This window comes from Saccopteryx bilineata, chromosome 10, assembly GCF_036850765.1.
Source record: "Saccopteryx bilineata isolate mSacBil1 chromosome 10, mSacBil1_pri_phased_curated, whole genome shotgun sequence".
Classification (NCBI taxonomy): domain Eukaryota; kingdom Metazoa; phylum Chordata; class Mammalia; order Chiroptera; family Emballonuridae; genus Saccopteryx; species Saccopteryx bilineata.
The window spans coordinates 42,819,575-42,841,076 of NC_089499.1; the positions used below are offsets into that span (position 1 = coordinate 42,819,575).

The 21,502-nt window shown below is 43.5% G+C and overlaps 1 protein-coding gene across 5 annotated transcripts in view; it reads left to right on the top strand.

Annotated features, from left to right (window-relative positions):
- Positions 1-21,502, top strand: part of NMNAT3 (nicotinamide nucleotide adenylyltransferase 3) — a 121,924-nt gene that overhangs the window by 50,316 nt on the left and 50,106 nt on the right. For 4 of the 5 annotated variants that reach the window (XR_010727323.1, XR_010727324.1, XM_066245504.1 and 1 more), the window contains exon 2: positions 11,848-11,997. Coding sequence is in view for 3 of the 5 variants with exons in the window: in XM_066245504.1 (XP_066101601.1) it covers positions 11,889-11,997 (109 nt within the window). In the remaining 2 variants the exon portion in view is untranslated. The remainder of the gene's footprint in view (positions 1-11,847; positions 11,998-21,502) is intronic. The other variant, XM_066245505.1, reaches the window with a different exon arrangement.

Consider the following 21,502-nt stretch of genomic DNA (forward strand, 5'->3'; position numbering starts at 1 on the left):
TTTATAAATTTTATAGTTACTTCCCTACTTTATAAATCACCATTACTGTGGAACCGGTGGGCGGTTAGAAAATTTTACTAACAGAGATACAAAAGTGGGCGGTAGGTATAAAAAGGTTGACTACCCCTGGCTTAGGGTAACAGCCCAGATTTTATACTGTGCTTGGTGCATGGTAAACACTCAGTAGTTTATCACATTAGTTCAAATGATTGGATCCAAACTTTCAAACTGGTTAATCTGTTTAGCAGATGGGGCCAGACTGGTGAGGGGAATTGATTTCAGAGTTCCTCACACCCTATCAAGTGTGGAAGCCATCACTGGAGGTGGGGTGGGGAGCTGTCCAGCCCACATCTATTTCCCTTCTCTGGAAACAGCATTGGACACTGGTGTGAGCTGCAGTGACCATGTCTGGACCATGCGACCCTGTCCAGGCTGAGACCATGCCATCACCCTATCCCTGTCCACCCTGAGATCTCATGTTCAGCTCTTCGTTTATTCTCTGTGATGGCCTTGTAGCCTTCTGATAATCCCATGCTCCTTCACTGTTTTGCCTTCAGTGGAGGGGCACTAAAATAACCAGAGCTTGTTTCTCTTGTTCAGGATTTAAAATAAAAACAACTCTAATTGATACAAAAAGGTAATGGAATCCTATAGTGGCTAGGTCTTATGTCGGGGATATGGGCCACACTTGAAGGCTAACTGTATTAGAGGAACACAATGAAGGCTGCAGAGTGTCATAGGTAACTGGCAGGTTTTGATCATGGGTGGTTAGAAAAAGTAGAAACTTTTTCAGAAAAGGGGCATGGGCAGCTGGAAACCAGTGTGGGAGATGGGGAATTCTGTGTTGAACACAAGGAAAGGAAAGGAGCTAATACTTCTGGAGGACCTCCTATGGGTTGGGTGCGGTTCTAAGTAGGTCTGCTACGATAACCATTATAGCCTGGGGAGGTATGTGTAATTATAGCAGGTCCTCGAATGTCATCTTGTCATAACGTTGATGAGATGCCATAGGACCTTAACTCTTGTTTATATCAATTAGATTATAGTAAAATTGGTTTCATTATACACAGATTCATTTAAAGTTGCCGAACCTATCAACAACATTAAGTGAAGACAATGCCATCTCCTTTTTCCATATGGGTCACTGAGGCTCAGAGTGGTTGATTAATTCACTATAGTGGGCACAGGGCTGTTCACCAAATATTTCTGACTCTCCACCTTTGAAACAAGAGTACAATTGTATTTTCTAACTCACTGAGATTGGGTGTGATTGTTGGAAGTGACATGTGCCAATTTAAGGCCAGGCCCATACTCTTGGTGAGGGACCTTCCAGAGCCCTCTTTTCCCCGCTACGATGACTAACTAGATTCCAGGTGGTTACTCTCCATCGGCTTGAGTCCTAGATTAAGGGACAAAGGTAACACAGAGCAGAGCCCCCAAACAGCATGAATGTGTGTATAACAAGGACATGAAGTAAGCCTTTTTTTTTTTTTTTGAAGCTGGAAACGGGAGAGACAGTCAGACAGACTCCCGCATGCGCCCGACCAGGATCCACCCGGCACGCCCACCAGGGGCAATGCTCTGCCCACCAGGGGGCGATGCTCTGCCCCTCCGGGGCGTTGCTCTGCCGCGACCAGAGCCACTCCAGCGCCTGGGGCAGAGGCCAAGGAGCCATCCCCAGCGCCCGGGCCATCTTTGCTCCAATGGAGCCTTGGCTGCGGGAGGGGAAGAGAGAGACAGAGAGAAAGGATGGGGGAGGGGTGGAGAAGCAAATGGGCACCTCTCCCATGTGCTCTGGCTGGGAATCGAATCCGAGTCCCCCGCACGCCAGGCCGACGCTCTACCGCTGAGCCAACCAGCCAGGGCCGCCTTTATTTTTTTTTAAGTAACTGATATTGGGAGGGCTGTTTGTTAATGCACCTCACCTGGCTTCTCCTGACTAGGAGTCAGGGTCACTCAGCAAGTGCTAGTTGGCTTTTACTCCATTTCTACCTGGCTTATTATCAAGCTAGGGCTAGATGGCCCTCTGTGGACCTGTAGGGCCCCATAAGCAAGGTCAGGGCTACAGATTTAGGTGTCATCTACACAGATGTGGTAAGGATTACAGAGAAATGATAGGAATTATATCTGTGAGCTTTGCGGTGAGATGCATTTTTCTCCCTCCCGTTCTTTTTCTCCTGAGGGTTTGTGGTTGGCTCTACGTGGCCTGCTGCTAAGTAGGACATCACTGCCGCCTGCCAGGTCTGGTGGTTCAGAAACAATGGCTTGAGCTTGTTGACAGCTGCACACTTATAACATTGCTAAAAACTTCATAAACTCTGAAGGCTGGAAATAGCCCAAGTGATTTGCGGTTTTGCTCACTTGTAAATGTTTGAGTATTGTGTCCACAAATTGCAAATTGAGTAACTCAATTTTGAGGCACAGCTGTTATTTGGAAAAGACCCATCTAGAAACTCAAACTCCTTGTAGAATGATTGTGCTTTATTTTTGTCAAGTATCAGAAAACTATTAAACTGTCAAGCCATATGGAAAAGGCCCACTCGAAGCTAAGTGCAACAGTGCACCATAATGAATTCGCGCTTGGGGGAAGAAGATAGGACAGACTCTGGTGTTTGTGGTCTATAGGAGAGCAGGCTTGCTGCTGCACATTTCAACCTTCTAGAGTCCTGAGTAAGGATTTTTCTTCCCATGAAAAATTCATATAAAAAATTAAGTTATGGTCGATTTTTTTCTGAGATGTATTTTCAAAAAATATCCATTTGAGTTTTGCATATAAAATAGTTTTAACTGGGGCAAGAGAAACGCCTAAAAGTGTACATACCTTTTCATTTCTTTATATACTAATTCAGTCAACATTCATTAGGTCTTAGTACATCAGTTAAAAGGAGGCAATGAAATTAGCTGCTATAACGGGAAAATAGGAAATAATGATTGCTTAGAAGATTATTTCTCTCCCAGGTAAAGGAAATCCAGAGATAGGCAGTCTGGAGCTGGTATGGCAGATTCAGGGTCATCAGGGCCCTTGCTTTCTCTTGGCTTATTCTCTGTCAAACCTGGAGTTAGTCCTCCTCAGGATACAAGAGAGCTGCCATACTCCAGCCATCACATTCTAGAAAGCAGGAGTAAGAAGAAAAGAAAGGCACGCCTTTTTCTCTTGAAGAGAGTTCCTGGAAGTATCACTCACACTTCTATTCACAGATTACTGGCCAGACCTTAGGCACAGGGCCTCACCCTGTTGCAGAGACTAGGGAATATAGCAATATGCCAGCTAAAGACAAGGATTCTCTTACTAAAGAGGAAGGGAAAATGAATATTGGGAAGTTACTTGCAGACTCTGCCCCTATGTTAGGTCTGAGATGTTTGTTCTTTCTGCAAAATTATAATCTTAAGGATAGGCACTAAGTTTTACTCACCTCTAAGGCAGTGGGCTCCAACCGTTTTTGGGCCATGGACTGGTTTAATGTGAGAAAATATTTTCACGGACCGGCCTTTAGGGTGGGACAGATAAATGTATCACGTGACCGAGACAAGCATCAAGAGTGAGTCTTAGATGGATGTAACAGAGGGAATCTGGTCATTTTAAAAAAATAAAACATCGTTCAGACTTAAATATAAATAAAACGGAAATAATGTAAGTTATTTATTCTTCCCATGGTACCAGTTCGTGGCCTGGGGGTTGGGGACCACTGCTCTAAGGCACTAGCAGAGTGGCTGGTAGGTTTTTATTTTAATTATCTGCTACTTTGCACTCCTCACAGCAGATCCCAGGTACTTCTCACCGTCTACTTGCTCTTCTATACTTTCTTTGTTCTAAGTTATAAATCATTTGTGATTTGGAGTGTATTTATTCTTCATTATCAGAAGATGTTACTTCTACCAGAATGACATTAAACTACCTATGCCTTTGTTTCTCAATATTAATGCTTAGTTAAGTTTCTGTGATATTTAGAGCTCAGTGATTATAGTTAGAGCTAGATGGACAACTGTATCAGTGGGCCGTGGTAATGGCCTTCTTTGGGGGCACACCCACATGGTACATCCCAGGCTGAGGTGGTCTGAGTGAGCTGCCTAACAGGTGTGTGAGTGGGGGGTGCCAACAGGTTTCTAAGGGATACTAGGCTTTGATAATTGGGGAATATAAGATTTGTGGGGCCTGCCTGACCAGGCAGTGGCACCGTGGATAGAGCATTGGACTGGGACACAGAGGACCCATGTTCGAAACTCTGAGGTTGCCAGCTTAAGCACGGGCGCACCAGCTTGAGCAAGGGTTTGCTGGCTGGAGTCCAAAGGTCGCTGGCTTGAAGCCCAAGGTCACTGGCTTGAGTCCAAGGTTACTAGCTTGAGCAAGGGGTCACTCTGCTCTGCTGTAGCCCACTGGTCAAGGCACATATGAGAAAGCAATCAATGAACAACTAAGGTGCTGCAACGAAGAATTGATGCTTCTCATCTCTCTTCATTCCTGCCTGTCTGTCCCTATCTGTCTCTATCTTTCTCTCTCTCACTTAAAAAAGAAGTCGTGGGGCCTTTTTTGTGTGTGCTGGTAAGGGACATACAGAGACATACTCCCATGTACACCCTGACCAGGATCCAGCTGGCAAACCCCATCTGAGGCGGATGCTCGCAACTGAACTATATATTTTTAAAACATGAAGAGGAGGCTTACAGAGCCAGACTCAGCACCCAGGCCCAGCATGCTCCAATCAATTGAGCCATGGCTATAAGAGGGAAAGAGAGAGAGGGAAAGGGGAGAGGGATAGGGGGAGAAGCAGCAGATGGTCGCCTCTTCTGTGTGTCCTGACTAGGAAACCAGGAATCGAACCTGGGACTTCCACATGCTGGGTCAATGCTCTACTGCAGAGCCAACTGTTCAGGGCCATTGGGCCTTTTTTGGACAAGATGAGCAAGCAGCAGATGTGGGAATGGTGAATTCTGTTTAAAACATAATGAAAGGAGGCCCTGGCCATCTAGCTCAGTGGTTGAGCATCTGCCTGGTGTGTGGAAGTCCTGGGTTTGATTCCCAGCCAGGGCACACAGGAGAAGTGCCCATTTACTTCTCCACCCTTCCCCCACTCCTTCCTCTCTGTCTCTCTCTTCTCCTCCCACAGCCAAGGCTCCATTGGAGCAAAGTTGGCCCGGGCACTGAGGATGGCTCCATGGCCTCTGCCTCAGGTACTAGAATGGCTCCGGTTGCAATAGAGCAACACCTCAGATGGGCAGAGCATCACCCCCTAGTGGGCTTGCCGGGTGGATCCTGGTTGGACGCATGTGGAGTCTGTCTTACTGCCTCCCCGCTTCTCACCTCAGAAAAATACAAAAAAAAAAAGAAACATAATGAAAAAAAAAGATAAAGAGCTAATACTTCTGGAGAACCCCTATGGGCCAAATTCTGTGCTGGATGGGTCAATTCCAATAACCCCCATGACAACTCTGGGAGGCTCAGGACTTATCTCTATTTCTATGTGACTCACTGAGGCTGGAACTCTTCACCAGAATGTAAGCACAACTCTTCCCTTCCAGCTGTGTTGAAAGAATCAGTGTCAATGTGTGTAGTTTTCAGCACAGTGCCTCGTCCGTCACATAGGGAGCCAGATAGCTGTCACTCAGTTGTACCTTCCTGCAACTATCGAAGATAGTCCCAACTCCTGAGGGTAGGGTTGCAAGAGACCTCATTCTATTCCTTGGCTCCTTCCAATTTTTTGAAAGTTCTCAAAACTGATGAACTGGGCTGCCTACTTCCCTGGGAGTCTCATAATTGGGATGAGGGCTTAATTGGCATGTTTGTTTCTTCCAAGGGTTGGCTGGCAGAGGATCCTCACACCAACAAAGAAGGCTTGCTTTGCTTTTGTTCTTAGCAGCACTGTGTGCCCATAGCAACAGCGGGTGTATCCAACAAAGTTGAAAAGAAAAAGTGCCAGGAGTTCACATGAAGGTTGATTGCCCTGGGGAAGTTGATACACTTACTTGTACAGGTGGAAATGAGTTTACTGGGTCCTGAAAAATGTGCTTTTCAACTCCACAAATACAGGGTGTGGCAAAAGTAGGATTATAGTTGTTCACATGAAAAATAATACAATATTTAATAAACAGTAATAGAATAAACACTGAGTTTTGTGTACTCACACCGAACTGACTTTTGTCCCACCCTGTACAGACTGCATCTCTTGTTTTCTTTAAGATGAGTAGTCCGGTCAGGTGGCCTGTGTAATGAAAGATGTTTGTAGAATCCATTTCCATTCTGCCCGAAGCCATCTGCTTTATGTCTATAATAAACAGGGATGTTCTCAGCCACTTTCCCGAGCTAGGTCCTGTTAGAGGCGCTCACCACAAGGAGGGGTAAATTGACTGCCTCCCAAGCGGTGAGCATTAGCACACTACATCCTCAGTGGCAGGTACTTAACCTTCCGGCTCGCCTTTCCTCTTGTGTCTGCAACAGCCTGTGACAAATGGGCCGAGGGGCACATGCTTAGTTAGAATTTAGTACTTCTGGGGCATTGGCCAGCATCACAATGCCTGGTGACTGAGGTGAAACGTAGGCAGCAGGGAGGGCCATCCTCTGGGAAGCTGGGGACCGCCTGACCTTCACCACGCAGAGGGGTCCTGGGGATAGCCATTCTGGGGCTTCCTGATGCACCATCATGGCAGCACTTGAGAGCTCTTTCCAAGACAGGAATATGAGTGAGTCACACCCCTATTTAAAATCCTTCAGAGACTTCTCTCATCGTCCAAAGGGTAAAATCCTCCACAGACCCCTTGGATGCCTGCATGATCCTTTGCACCCTCTGCAGCCTTGCCTTGAGCCACTGACATGTCGGCTCATACCCACACATGGCCACATCGGCGTGCTTTTAGTTCGTGTCAATGAACCTTAGGTAGTGGTTTCAGGTCCTTTACAGTGCTGGTCCCTGTGCCTGGCACACCCTTTAATATCCTCCTCATCAGCTCAATTTCTGAGCCTTTCCTGCCCTAGCTCGAAGGTCAGTTCAGAGAGCCAGTCCCTAAATAGGTGAGTGTATTTTCGTATGGGTGCTGTAACAAAGTGCCACAAATTATTAACTTAAAACAACACAGTTTTATTTTATAGTTCTTTCAGAAATCTGAAATCAATGTGTGTCAGCAGGGCTGTGTTCCTTCTGAGGGCTCTAGGGAAGAATCTGTTTTCTTGCCAATTCCAGTATCTAGAGGCTGCTTGCACTGCTTGGCTCGTGGCCCCTTCCTCCATCTTTAAATATCTCCTCCAGCAGCATAATTATCTTCTCTCCTTTCTGGTCACTGCTTGGTCCTTACCTCTTAATCTATCTGACACTCATGCCTCCTTCTTATTAGGACCCTCATGATAAAATTGGGCCACCTGGATAATCCAAGCCAACCTCCCCACTTCAAGATCTTTTAATCACATCTGCAGAGTCCCCTTGCCTGGCAAAGTGACAGTCTGTTCCAGCACACCAGTTCTCCAGGGCAGAGGGATGACCTTGGTGGCCGTGTGCAGGCGACTGGTATGTTTCTGTTGGTGGGATCCTGCCCTTGAGGATGGTACAACAGGGCAGGAATGTCTTCCTTGATTGCAGCCTGAGGCATGTGGGGTGGGGCCTTAGGGAGTAGTCTTAAGTTTCTCTAGGAAGCTAGAAGGTCAGATGATATCTCTGGAAGGCCCTGTCTGTTGACTGTTTGGGACAAAACCAGAGAGAGAAGGTCATCTGAAAGGGATGATGTGTGGCTGGGGACAGTCAGTCATTCTTTCATTCATTCTACACATTTCCTAAGACCCTGTGCGCTAGCTGTGCAGGAGTTGTGGGGACCTAGGTGAATGGGAAAGCATCCTGTAGGAATTCATCTTCTACTTGGGAAAGAGTGACTTGGAAACAAAGAAATGATGGCTCTATGGCTGATAAAGAAAGGAAGTGATCAAATGTATAACAGATACATTAGCATGATGGCAGAGGGGGACTTTGGGTAAAGACTCCAAGGAGAAAGCCATGAGGGCAGGGGTGAGGAGGGCTGTTCAGGTGCTTGGAACAGCACTCACAGATACAAGGAGAAAGGAAGCCACGTGTTTTATTTGAGGAGTGGGATGAAATGCTGTCCGGGTGACTCCAGAATGGGAAGAAGTACACTGGAGAGAGTGTCAGGGCCAGAAGTAGAATCTGTTTGCCTCATCTCCAATTTAATGATGAATTTCAAGAAGACTTTATATTGCCTTCTCAACTTGTAAATTCTTCAACAGCAATTATTGCTCACTCTGTGGACCTCCATTAAATGCTTCTTGATGAGAAGCCTTTCCCAATAGCAAAAAGTCTTCCACACTTGCTGTGTCTCACTAGGTATTATTAGATGATAGGGCAGATGAGTCACTTTGTGTGTGTTTGTGTAACAGAGACAGAGAGTGAGACAGAGAGAGGGACAGATAGGGCCAGACAGACAGGAAGGGAGAGAGATGAGAAGCATCAATTCTTTGTTGTGGCTCCTTACTCAGTGAATGAACCCTTACTCAAGCCAGCGACCTTGGGCTTCAAGCCAGCAACCTTTGGGCTTCAAGCCAGCGACTTTTGGGCTCAAGCCAGCAGCCATGGGGTCATGTTTATGATCCCACGCTCAAGCCAGCAACCCCGTGCTCAAGCTGGTGAGCCTGTGCTCAAGCCGGATGAGCCTGCGCTGAAGCCAGTGACCTCGGGGTTTTGAACCTGGGTCCTCCACATCCCAGTCTGATGCTCTGTCCACTGTGCCACCGCCTGGTCAGGCAAGTCACTTTTTTATGAGATGCTTCTGGCCTTGTGTCTGATGAGATTTGCACTCAAAACAGAGCCTGAATTATTCTCCTAGGGGACCCCTGGAATGACTCCATTTCAACCCCATCATTGTATTTCTCTAGGTTTGGGTTTGGGAGGGTGTATAGTTGAAGTGTGTTAGAGTATATAAATGATGCAGGTACACGACCTCATTCCTGAGCCTGGGACTGTGTACTCGCTGCCTCTTCCTGTCTGAAGTGCTGCCCAGACAGGGTAAGTCACTGTTTAGAGCAGTGTGGCTCAAAGCACACACAGCAAGGAAAGAAAAGAAAGACACTTATTAAATGTCATTTACTCTTCTTCCCAACATTACTCTTCGTTGCCATTGATGCCACCATTAAAACAAATGTTTACAGTTTCTAGGAACTTTTGGAAAAATGGATCAAAACCCCAGGTTACCTGAAATGCAACAGTTACATGTTTTAATGGCCCCCCAAAATTATATTTTGTCAAAGTGAAATAGAGTTTTGAAAGGCTTCATAATAGTTGTAAAAAAAACAGACAGCCTCTTCAGATAACACTCATCACAAGACTGCTCTTGTGAATAGCTCAGCACACTCTGCAAATAATATCTCATTAAATCATCCAGCCTCCCTGGGAAGAAGCTAGCAGCAGCGGCTGGCAGACTGCTTTCTTCTCTTAGAGCAGGGGGTGTTCTTGCCGCCTCAAAAGAAGCTTGCAGAAACCACAGCCCACCTAGGTGGAGAGTTCTTTTTATCTTCACGCTGAAACTCAGAACGTATCCAGAACTGCTTTTCTGCACTCGGCAGTGCCTTGGCCTTCTCAGCACCGGGAGGCAGGTCTGCTCTCCAGTGGCCAGCCCTCTTTGTCTTCACTGAGCCCTACTCCGGGCCCGGTCTCTGCTTGAAGCTGACCAGGCAGTGGAGCAGTGGATAGAACGTTGGACTGGGACATGTGGAGGCCCCAGGCTTGAAACCCTGAGGTTGCCAGCTTGAGCATGGGCTAAACAGCTTGAGCACGGAGTCGCTGGCTTGAGCATCGTGAGATCACAGACATGACTCCATGGTTGCTAGATGGAGCCCAAAGGTCACTGGCTTGAAGCCCAAGGTTGCTGGCTTGAGTAAGGGGTCACTTGCTCTGCTGTAGCCCCTTAGTCAAGTCACATATGAGGGAGCAATCAATGAGCAACTAAAGATCTGCAATGAAGAATTGATGCTTCTCATCTCTCTCCCTTCCTGTCTGTCTTCTCTCTGACTCTCTTTGTCTCTGTCAAAAAAAAAAAAAAAAAAAAAAGAACACATTTATGAGCTCATCATTTCTGTAGTTAAATATACAGATATGGCTTAACTCTGTCTTCTGACTCAGAGTCTCTCATAAGACACAGGGCTGCAGTCTCATCTGAAGACTCAGTTGGGGAAGGATCCATTTTCGCATTCACTCACATGGTTATTGGCAGGGTTTAGTTCCTTATCAGCTGTTTGCACCAGAAATCACGTTCAGTTCCTTGCCTCATGGGGCTCTCCCTGAGGAAGCTCACAGCAGGGCAGCTGACTTCACCGGAATGAGCAAGTGAGAAAGCAGAAGAGGGAAGCCTGTGTCATTTGGTAACTTCTCAGAAGGGAGATTCTATTCCTTTGTTGCATTCTATTCATTAGAAACAAGTTACCAGTCCAGCTCACACTCATGGTGAGGACACTACAGATGAATCCTGGGAGGTGAGGATCACTGGGGACCATTTTGGAAGCTGCCAGCAGCAAGCACACTGCCACCTCCTTTCTCCTTCTCCTCTGGCTTGTCATGCGGCAGTAGCAGCAGCATCTTTTATTATTGTTGTTGGTATCATCCTGCAGCCACAGTGATATTTATTAAACACTTCTTATAAATCAGACACTTTCCATATATAGCTTACTAGTCCTCATAACAGCCGTAGAAGAGTAAGTAATATTGTCCCCATTTTGCACATTAGGAAGCTAAGTCTCAGAGAGTATTGTGATTTGTCCTACATCACACAGCCAGTAAGAGGTAGAACCAGGAATCAAACCAAGGCCCAACTCCAGGGGAGCTCTACACCACACTCTAGGAAGCAGCACGTTTGTTGTAGGAGGGCCATGTCTGCAGCCTGCCCCGGGGGCCCATGCTGCTTTCTGCTTTCCTTTAACTTCACCAGGGCTAAAAGCCACAGAATGCAGAGATAAGAGGGTGTGCTGGGCCCTCTCAAAATGCTTGGGCCCCAGATAAAGGACAGCAGATGAAATCAGAAAAGATCTGTAAGTTAGGTAATAGCCCTGTAACAGTATTAATTTCCTGATTTTAATTATTGCTTTATAATTAAAATGTGCCTTGTACATGTGACAAGTACAAGTCATATCCCTGATCATATACCTGTAGTTGAATTTAAGAAAATATCTTTGTTCTTGGAAAATATATACTAAAGTATTTATATAATAAATAAAGAGGTATTATGTTCATAGCTTACTCTCAAAGGTTTCAGAAAAAAATTATTTGTAGGTCAATACATGTGCACATGCATGTGTAGAGAGAGAATGAATAGTAAAGCAAGTGTGGTAAGATGCTGACATTTGGGGAACCTGGGTAAAGGGTATAGAGGAATTCTTTATATAAGTTTTGCAACTTTTCTTTAAAGTCAGAGATTATTTTAAAATAAGTTTCTTTAAAAAGTACTGATCTACTCTGGAACCTGAGTTCTACTTGGAATATCAAAGATGACATTATAGGGGTCTTACACATCTCCTTTTGACCTCAAAGAGACCCATCGGAGACCAGAGAAGGTATAGAGCTTACAGCAGAACGTGATCTCTGTGGTCAGGCTGTCTGAGTTTCATTCCTGCAGCTTCTAGGGTCCCTGAGTCATATAAGTAACCATTCAGGGGTTTTAAAAGGATTTGGTGAGACTAGGGATATATCTTGATATAGTGCTTCGCACAGTTCCTGGTCATGGTAAGCCCTCAGTACATGGTCTTATTGTTATTATTGCCTCCTCAGTCATCTGGTAAGTGAGAAGTAATGTCCTGTGTGTGGTTTATACTGATCTGGACAGTTGTCTTGGTGCTAGCTCCCTGACATGAGTCTTTGTCTCCATAAGGCAAGGTGGCCACTGCAGCAGCTGTGAATGCGCCTGACAAGATGAAAAGCCGAATCCCTGTGGTACTCCTGGCCTGTGGCTCCTTCAACCCCATCACCAATATGCACCTGCGCTTGTTTGAGGTGGCCAGAGACTACCTACACCAAACAGGTCAGTCAGCGGGCCAGGTCCAGCGGAAGAACTGGTAGGTTGTGCCTTGTGGAGCTTTCCTGGCTGCTGTCATTATCACCATTATTAAAAATACTCGGTTTATTCATTCACAGCATAACTGGTGGCATACATTTCTCCCATCATATCCCAAAGACTCATGCCCCTTGGCTGTGTGACAAGTACATGTAATATATCTGGCCATGTAGTTGAATCTTTCTCAGGGTTTCCCACACCCTGTCCACCTCATGTTGCCCGTGATTTGCTAAAGACACTGAGCACTTTATAGAACCTGTGCCTCTGTTAGGGCATCCTTCCTGATGCTCCCGTCACCTGCACAGCCAGGTGAAGAGGTAGCATGTGTCCTTGAGAACCTCTGCTATTCTTTAGTGGGTAAGCAAACATCTGCAGTTGACCCTTGCACAATGCAGGGGTTAGGGGCACTGACCCCCATGCAGTTGAAAATCCACATATAACTTTTGACTTCCCCCACACACTGTTGTATGGAATGCCTATACACTACTGCTAGGAATGTGAATGGTACAATGACTGTGGAAAACTGCTTGGCAATTTCTTACAAATTGAATGTTTACCGACCATGTGATTCACCTGCTTCATACCTGTTTACCCAAGGAAATGAAAGGATATGCTCATGCAAAGACTTATGCATGCATGTTCACAGCAGCACTAAGTATGATGACCCCAAACTGGAAACAATCCAAGCATCCATCAACATGTGAATAAACAGATGGTATTGTATCCATGCAATGGAATATACTCAGCAATAGAAAAGAATGAACCAAAAACGCAGATGAAGTTCAATTATGCTGAATAGAAGCCAAACAAAAAAGAGAATATACTGTATGTATTTCATTCATATAAAATTCTAGGAATTGCAAACGAATCTAGTGACAGTGAACAGATTACTGGTTGAAGGGTCAGGAGGCAGCATGAGGCGGGAGGGAAGGATTACCAAGTGGCCCAAGGAAAGTTTGGGAGGTGATGGATATGTTCATTGTCTCAGTTGTGGTGTTGGGTTCATGAATATATCAAAACTTACCAAATTATACCTTTTAAATATGTGTGGTATATTGTATGCCAATTATACCTCAATAAAAAATACCAAACTTGGCCCTGGCCAGTTGGCTCAGCAGTAGAGCATCAGCCCAGCGTGTGGAAGTCCCAGGTTCAATTCCCACCCAGGGCATACAGGAAAAGCACCCATCTGCTTTTCCACCCTTCCCCCCTCCTTTCTCTCTGTCTCTCTCTTTCCCTCCCACAGCCATTGGAGCAAAGTTGGCCCAGGCGCTGAGGATGGCTCTATGGCAGGGGTCTCAAACTCGCGGCCCGCGGGCCGCATGCGGCCCGCTGAACAATTTTGTGCAGCCCGTAGACTAATCCACGAAGTTCAAAATATTTTGGATAAAATTAAGTAAGCCTAGGGGCCTACTTGTATTTTTCATTTCTCTAGCATCCTAGCTAGATATTAGCTTAGTTAACAGCAGTTGTGATGCGAACTACAGTTTCTGGTCGTTTTGTGACACTGAGTAAACTGCATGTACGATTGTGCTTGTTGTACTGATTTTTTTTTGTTTTCAACTGCAGTGAGAAAAGTGTTGTGTAACAGTTGCCTTTTGTAGACCTAGTGCGGCCCGCCAAGCAGCTGTGATCTTGCTCTGCGGCCCACATGCTGAGTTGAGTTTGAGACCCCTGCTCTATGGCCTCCACCTCAGGCACTAGAATGGCTCTGATTGCAGTAGAGCAATGCCCCAGAGGGGCCGAGCATCGCCCCCTGGTGGGCATGCTGGGTGGATCCCGGTCAGGTGCATGTGGGAGCCTGTCTGTCTGCCTCCCTGACCCCACTTCGAAAAAATACAAAAAAAACAAACAAACCAAACTTAAAAAAAAAGAAGACTCTATAAGGTTGCTTCAGTCATATATAAAATGGAATAAATTCTATAGAACAAATGATCCAATTTTTTTTTCTTGTGACAGAGACAGATAGAGAGGCAGAGAGAGGGACAGATAGGCACAGACAGACAGGAAGGGAGAGAGATGAGAAGCATCAAATCTTCATTGCGGCACCTTAGTTGTTTATTGCTTTCTCATATGTTTCTTGACCAGGGGGGCTACAGCAGACCGAGTGACCCCTTACTCAAGCTAGTGACCTTGGATTCAAGCTGGTGAGCTGTGCTCAAACCAGATGAGCCTATGCTCAAGCTGGTGACCTCAAGGTTTTGAACCTGGGTTTTCTGTGTTCCAGTTTGACGCTTTATCCAATGCACCACTGCCTGGTCAGGCATGACCCAATTTCTTTAACAAATAAACAGCAAGAAAGAAAAAGGAACTGGAAACTGTGTAATTCAACAGATTTAAAAAACATATAGACCAAATACCATGCATGGGCCTTATTTGAATCCTGATTCAAATCAACTCTAAAATGGTAATCACGAATTGGGGATTTCTGAACAGACTAGATATTAGATGGTATTAAAGAATATTTATTTAATTTTTAAGGTCAATAATTGTGGTTCTGTTAAAATAAAAAGTATCCTTCTTACATGACCAGGCAGTGGCGTAGTGGATAGAGCCTCGGACTGGGAAACAGAGGACCCAGGTTCAAAACCCCAAGGTCGCTGGCTTGAGCGCAGGCTCATCTGGTTTGAGCACAACTCACCAGCTTGAACCCAAGGTCTCTGGCTTGAGCAAGGGGTCACTCAGTCTGCTGTAGTCCCTCGGTCAAGGCACATATGAGAAAACAATCAATGAACAACTAAAGTGTCTCAACAAAGAATTGATGCTTCTCATCTCTCTCCCTCTCTCTGTCTCTATCATTAAATAAATAAATACATACATACATACATACATACATACATACATACATACATAAAGTGTCCTTCTCTCTTAGGAATAAAATATGTGCCCTTGGTCTAGCAAGTGTACTTCACAAAATTTATCCTAAAGCAAGTATGTGGGAAAATGAAAATATTTCTATTTGAGGGAAAGAAGGAATATGCTCCCTATATATATTTTAAATAGTGTAGAATAATGTTTTTTCAGAGTGCATAGCTTCTGCTTGACTTGACAGAAACAGATCTTTGACTCTTAGCCACTGAGTGGCTTTTTCTGCCAACTTTGACTCATCAGAAATGCCCCTAGGTTCATGGGCATTGTCCAGTGGTGGGATTTAAATAATTTAACAACCAGTTCTCTGCCTTAATGACCATTTTAAGTATAAAAAAGCAATATACTAAAAGGTAGTTTATTATTTCATGCATTTAATACTTAAATAAGAATAATATAAGAGGTACACAAAACTAGATTATAAGAGTTTTAAAATATTAATGGAAAAATATTAAATAAAACTCATAATATCTCAAGGGAATTTTGGGCATAATACAAAGCTGGAACAAATGACAGCTTGTCACCCCCTGGTGGTTTGGCACTTTTTCTCTTTAGGTTATATGTTTGTTTACTGAAGCAACAAATGTGAAGGAATTAAAATGTAGTATTTCATCAAAGGTATAATGGGTTTTATGAAATGAATAAAATATTACAAGCATAGTTCCATCATATTTTTTTCACCTATGGATGGAATGAACATTACTATAGGCACTTAAAATATGCTGTTGCTCAGATGAACATTAAAAAAAAGTAAGGAATGTAAATTTGTGATTTCCACATCAGGCAGCTACCCAGGCACCCAACCGTACAGAGAGCCCTGATTACAAGTGCCATTTTAACAAGCAGTTTGCCAAACTCAACTATTTTCTTTTTACCTTCCTTTACTTGAAAGACTGTTTGGGAATAAGCTGTGGGCCAGTAGGAATGTGTGGTGTCCATGGATTTTCTGTATTTTAGTGTCGTCCTTTAATCAGAAGCACTTCTTTGCCTTGCACTGCGTGCTGTGTGGGGCCCTCATGGAGTGGATTCTCAAAGGCTTGGTGGACGAAAATGTGTAGTGGGTGTGGGTGGTTTTGCAAAGTTCATTTGGGATTTTTATTCTTGCTTTGCTGATTTTTGACAGAAATGCTTCAACCCAACATATGACTAGTCAATAGCATCAGACATACCTAAAACATTTCATTGAATATGTTAAGACTTGAGCCTGAGTTTCTCTTAAGATGTTTGATGTATTCCCAGTAGTAAGCAGTTGTTTTCCCAACATGTAGTCACAAACTTACTAATAGAAGTTGAATTCGGTTTGAATTCTGTTTTCTGTTATTTCAACGGTTTATTATTTCTAGTCAATATAATTTGGCCATTCACCTATATTTCAAAAACAGTCCACTTGTATTTTATGTTTTAAATAAAATTTTCTGTCTGTTTAATTAAAACTTGTACATTAATTACTGTGTAGCTCCTGTTTGTTTTTGTATCTAGCAAACTCATCGTTCTTACTCTCTAAATGCATTACATGAACTCATTTAACTTTTGTAACAACCTTATGAGGAGGATAATGTTACTCTCCCTATTTTTCAGATGGGAAAGCTGAGGCTCAGAGAGATTGAGTAACTTGCCTGAAGTCACACAGCCAGTAAGTGGCAGAGACAGTTTGCACCAGAGTCTGTGCTCATAACCACCACGCATGCTGCCTCCATTCACTCAACAAGTTAACTGTTGAGCTGGGAGTTATGCTAGATGTAGACATACTACCGGAGTAAAGTGGTCTCTGTGCTCCTGGTGGAGTGCCTTAGTCACCTCGGGCACTAAGGTATAACAAAAATAATATAGATTGGGTAGCTTATCAACAACAGAAGTTTATTACCATCGTTCTGAAGGCTGGAAGTCCAGGCTCCAGGTACCAGTATGATCAGGTTCTCGTGAGAGTTCTCTTCCAAGTAGCAGACTGTCAACTTCTCATTGTATCCTATATGTGGAGTACAGAGACAGGAAGTACTCCATGTGACTCCTGTAGGGGCGCTAACCCCGTTTGTGAGAGCTCCAGCCTCATGACCTCATCAGAGCCCAGGTATCTCCCAAAGGCCCTGCCTCTTAGTACCCTCAAACTGGGGGTCACCACAGACTCCTGTAGGGGCGCTAACCCCGTTCGTGAGAGCTCCATCCTCATGACCTCATCAGAGCCCAGGTATCTCCCAAAGGCCCTGCCTCTTAATACCCTCAAACTGGGGGTCGGGACTCAACATGGGAATTTTGGGAACACAAACATTTAGTCTTCAGCTGGGAGACAGACATTAATCAAATCCCACAGAGGAAAAAGTCACTCAGGTGACATGTGCCACTAAGGGGAAGTTCCTGATACTATCAGTATAAACAGTGAGACAGTTTGACAAAAGCAGAAAGTCCAGGGAAAGTGTTTCTGAAAATGTTAAGGACTGAGCTGGAGAAGAATAATCAGGGACATTTTAGGTTAAAGTGACATTGTCTAAGGTCAGGGGATACAGGGAAAGAGTGTCCTTGTCATAGGAAAGGGATAAGCAAAGACCCTGTGGTAGAAAAGAGCATGGCCACCAAGGATTGAACAGGTTGTTGATGACTGAAGCTGGGAGCAAAGGGGAATGTTGCAGGAGGTAAAGCAAGAAAGAGAAAAGCAGCAAACCTTGAGGGCCAGCCAGCCACTGTTAAGGAATTTTTTATCCTAACAGCTGTGCGATTTGCATTTCCCTACTTCTCTTATCCTCTCCCCCTCCACATACACATACACACAGAAACACACACACACTAAAGAGTGGGTGGAGGTAAGCCAGAGGCAGTTGAAACAATACTTTTTTTTTTTAACAGAGACAGAGAGTCAGAGAGAGGGATAGATAGGGACAGACAGATAGGAAGGGAGAGAGATGAGAAGCATTAATCATCAGTTTTTCTTTGCAACACCTTAGTTGTTCATTGATTACTTTCTCATATGTGCCTTGACCACGAGCCTTCAGCAGACCAAGTGACCCCTTGCTCGAGCCAGCGACCTTGGGTTCAAGCTGGTGAGCTTTGCTCAAACCAGATGAGCCCACGCTCAAGCTGGCAACCTCGGAGTCTCGAACCTGGGTCCTCCACATCCCAGTCTGACGCTCTATCCACTGCGCCACCGCCTAGTCAGACAAAACAATACTTTTGATGAGAGGGTGAAAATGACAATGAAGAGAAGTTGATAGATGTGGAAGGTAATTAGAAGGTAAAATTGGCCTAATTTCTGAGAGGGAAAAAGAGTGTCATCCACTGCGAGAGTCCTGGAGGTGAACCAGACTTGAGCAAACAACAAGTTCAGCTTCAGGCATGTTGAGTTTGAGGGACATATGAAAGTCTAAGAGAAGGTGGTGATTAGAGATCAGAGAAAACAAGACTGGAGGTAGACGTTTGCAGGTGACCTATAGACAACAATAAAGATATCCATAGGGCTAAATGAGGTCGCAGAGCGGGCGTTAGGGAGAGAGATAAGCCCTGAGGAGCTATAGCATTACAACCCCACTGAGGAGAATGAGCTTGCAAACAAGCCTGAGGAAGCCAGAGGTGGGAAGGACCCAGAGCCATTTCTGTTGAAGAAGACGGGGAAGATTTACTGCTACCAAGAGGTCAAGTTAGATGAAAACTGAAAGATCACATCTCTGGAGTTTAGCATTAGTTCTTTGTGAGAACACTTTTTGTTTTGTTTTGTTTTTTGTGAGAACACTTGTATTGAAGCAGTGTCATTGACAGCCAGGTTGGTGACAATGAGAAACAGTTCTTCAGGAATGACAGGCTGCAGGTGAAGTAGGATTTGAATATGTAAGACAAGGAGGGATTGTAGTGAAAGGCAGAGGGAGCAAACAGCCTAGCAACCCTGGGGAAGCACACATGCCCTGAACAAAAGGGAATAGCCAAGTCTTTTGATTTCTCAAGGGAAGCTGCAAATATGAATTTTCTTCTTCTTTTTTTTTTTTTTTACTGGTTAAGTCTACTTTATTTCAAGATAACCATTTAAATAATTAAAAAATATTACTCAGCTCTGTTACAAAACTCCATCTCATCAATTTTAGGATGTTAGCCTTTTTAGGGGCAAATTCATTCTCATAAGTAAATATTCTGCTCATTACATTTTTAAAAATTTTTTATTACTTTTTAATTTATTATGTTTACATGGATTCAAGTATTCCACTGAATATAACTCCCCCCACCCCCGTGTCCCTTTTTATACCCCATTTGCCCCCCCATCTTCCTCTCCCCTTCCCTCTAGGATTTGCTGTCCTGTTATCTGTATCTCTGTGTTATGTATATATATAATTTCACTAATCCCTTCACCTTCTCTGATCCCTCCCCTCATCCCCCTTCCCTCTGACCACTGTACCGCTGTACCTCTGGTCCCTGTGACCCCACCTCTGCCTCTATTCTGTTCTTCAGTTCACTTTGTTCATTAGATTCCACATATATGCGAGATCATATGATATTTTTCTTTCTCTGCCTGGCTTGTTTCACTTAGCATAATAATCTCCAGGTCCATCCATGTTGTTACAAAAGATAAGATTTCCTTCTTTGTCACAGCTGTGTAGTATTCCATTGTATATATGTACCACAGCTCTTTAATCCACTTGTCCACTGACAGACACTTGGGCTGTTTCCAGATCTTGGCTATTGTAAACAATGTTGCAATAAATATGGGGGTGCATATCTTCTTTTGAATCAGTGATTTGGTGTTCTTAGGATATATTCCTAAAAGTGGGATAGCTGGGTCAAAAGGCAGTCCCATTTTTAAGTTTTTGAGGAAACCCCATACAGTTCTCCACTGTGGCTGCACCAGTCTGCATTCCCACCAGTAGTGCAGGAGGGTTCCCTTTTCTCCACACCCACGCCAGCACTTATTGTGCATTGTTTTGTTAATAAGCACCATATGATAAGTGTGAGGTGATATCTCATTGTGGTTTTAATTTGCATTTCTCTGATTAGTGATGTTGAACATTTTTTTATATACCTATTGGCCATTTGTATGTCCTCTTTGGAGAAGTGTCTACTGTATTCAGTTATTTTGCCCTTTTTAAAATTGGATTGTTTACCTTCCTGGTGTTGAGTTTTAGACGTTTTTTATAAATTTTGGTTATTAACCCCTTATCAGATGTATTAGCAATTATGTTCTCCCATTGTGTGGGTTGTCTTTTTATTTTGTTCATGGTGTCTTTTGCTGTGCGAAAGCTTTTTAGTTTAATATAGTCCCATTTGTTCATCTTGTCCTTTATTTCACTTGCCCGTGGAGATAAATCAGCAAAAATTTTGCTACGAGAGATATTGGAGAGTTTACTGCCTATGTTTTCTTCCATGGTGTTTATGGTTTTATGACTTACATTTAAGTCTTTTTCTATTTTGAGATTATTTTTGTGAATGGTATAAGTTGGTGGTCTAGTTTCATTTTTTTGCATGTACCTGTTCAATTTTCCAACACCATTTACTAAAGAGACTGTCTTTACTCCATTGTATGCTCTTACCTCCTTTGTCAAATATCAATTAATCATAAAAGTGTGGGTTTACTTCTGGGTTCTCTATTCTGTTCCATTGATCTGTATGCCTGATCTTATGCCAGTACCAAGCTATTTTGAGTGCAATGGCCTTGTAGTATAACTTGATATCAGGAAATGTGATACCTCCCACTTTATTTTTTATTTTCAAGATTGCTGAGACTATTTATGTTCTTTTTGGTTCCATATAAATTTTTGGAATATTTGTTCTATATCTTTGAAGTATGCCATTGGTATTTTAATAGGAATTGCATTGAATTTATAGATTGCTTTGGGTAATATAGACATTTTAATGATGTTTATTTTTCCTATCCATGAATATGGTATATGTGTCCACTTGTTTGTATCTTCCTTGATTTATTTATCAATGTTTTATAATTTTTTTGTGTTCAAGTCCTTTACCTCCTTGGTTAAATTTACTCCTAGGTACTTTATTTTTTTTTGTTGCAATAGTAAAGGGGATTGTTTCCTTAATTTCTCTTTCAGACAGTTTATTGTTGGTGTAAAAAAATGCCACTGATTTCTGAATATTCATTTTATATCCTGGCATCTTGCCAAATTCACTTATCAGGTCAAGTAGTTTTTTGACTGAGACTTCTAGGGTTTTCTATGTACAGTATCATGTCATCAGCAAATAATGATAGTTTTACTTCTTCTTTTCCAATTTGGTTGCCTTTTATTTCTTCTTTTTGTCTGATTGCTGTGGTTAGGACTTCCAGAACTATGTTGAATAAGAGTGGTGAAAGGGGGCACCCCTGCCTTGTTCCTGATCTTAAGGGGATTTTAATTTTTGCCCATTGATTATGATGTTGGCAGTGGGTTTGTCATAGATGGCCTTTATCATATTGAGGTATGTTCCCTGTATTCCCACTTTGCTGAGAGTTTTGATCATGAATGGGTGCTGGATTTTATCAAATGCTTTTTCTGCATCTGTTGTTATTATAATGTGAGTTTTGTCCTTCCTTTTGTTTATGTGATGAATCACATTGATTGATTTGCGAATATTGTACCAGCCTTGCCTCCCCAGAATAAATCCCACTTAATCATGATGTTTGATTTTTTTCATGTATTGC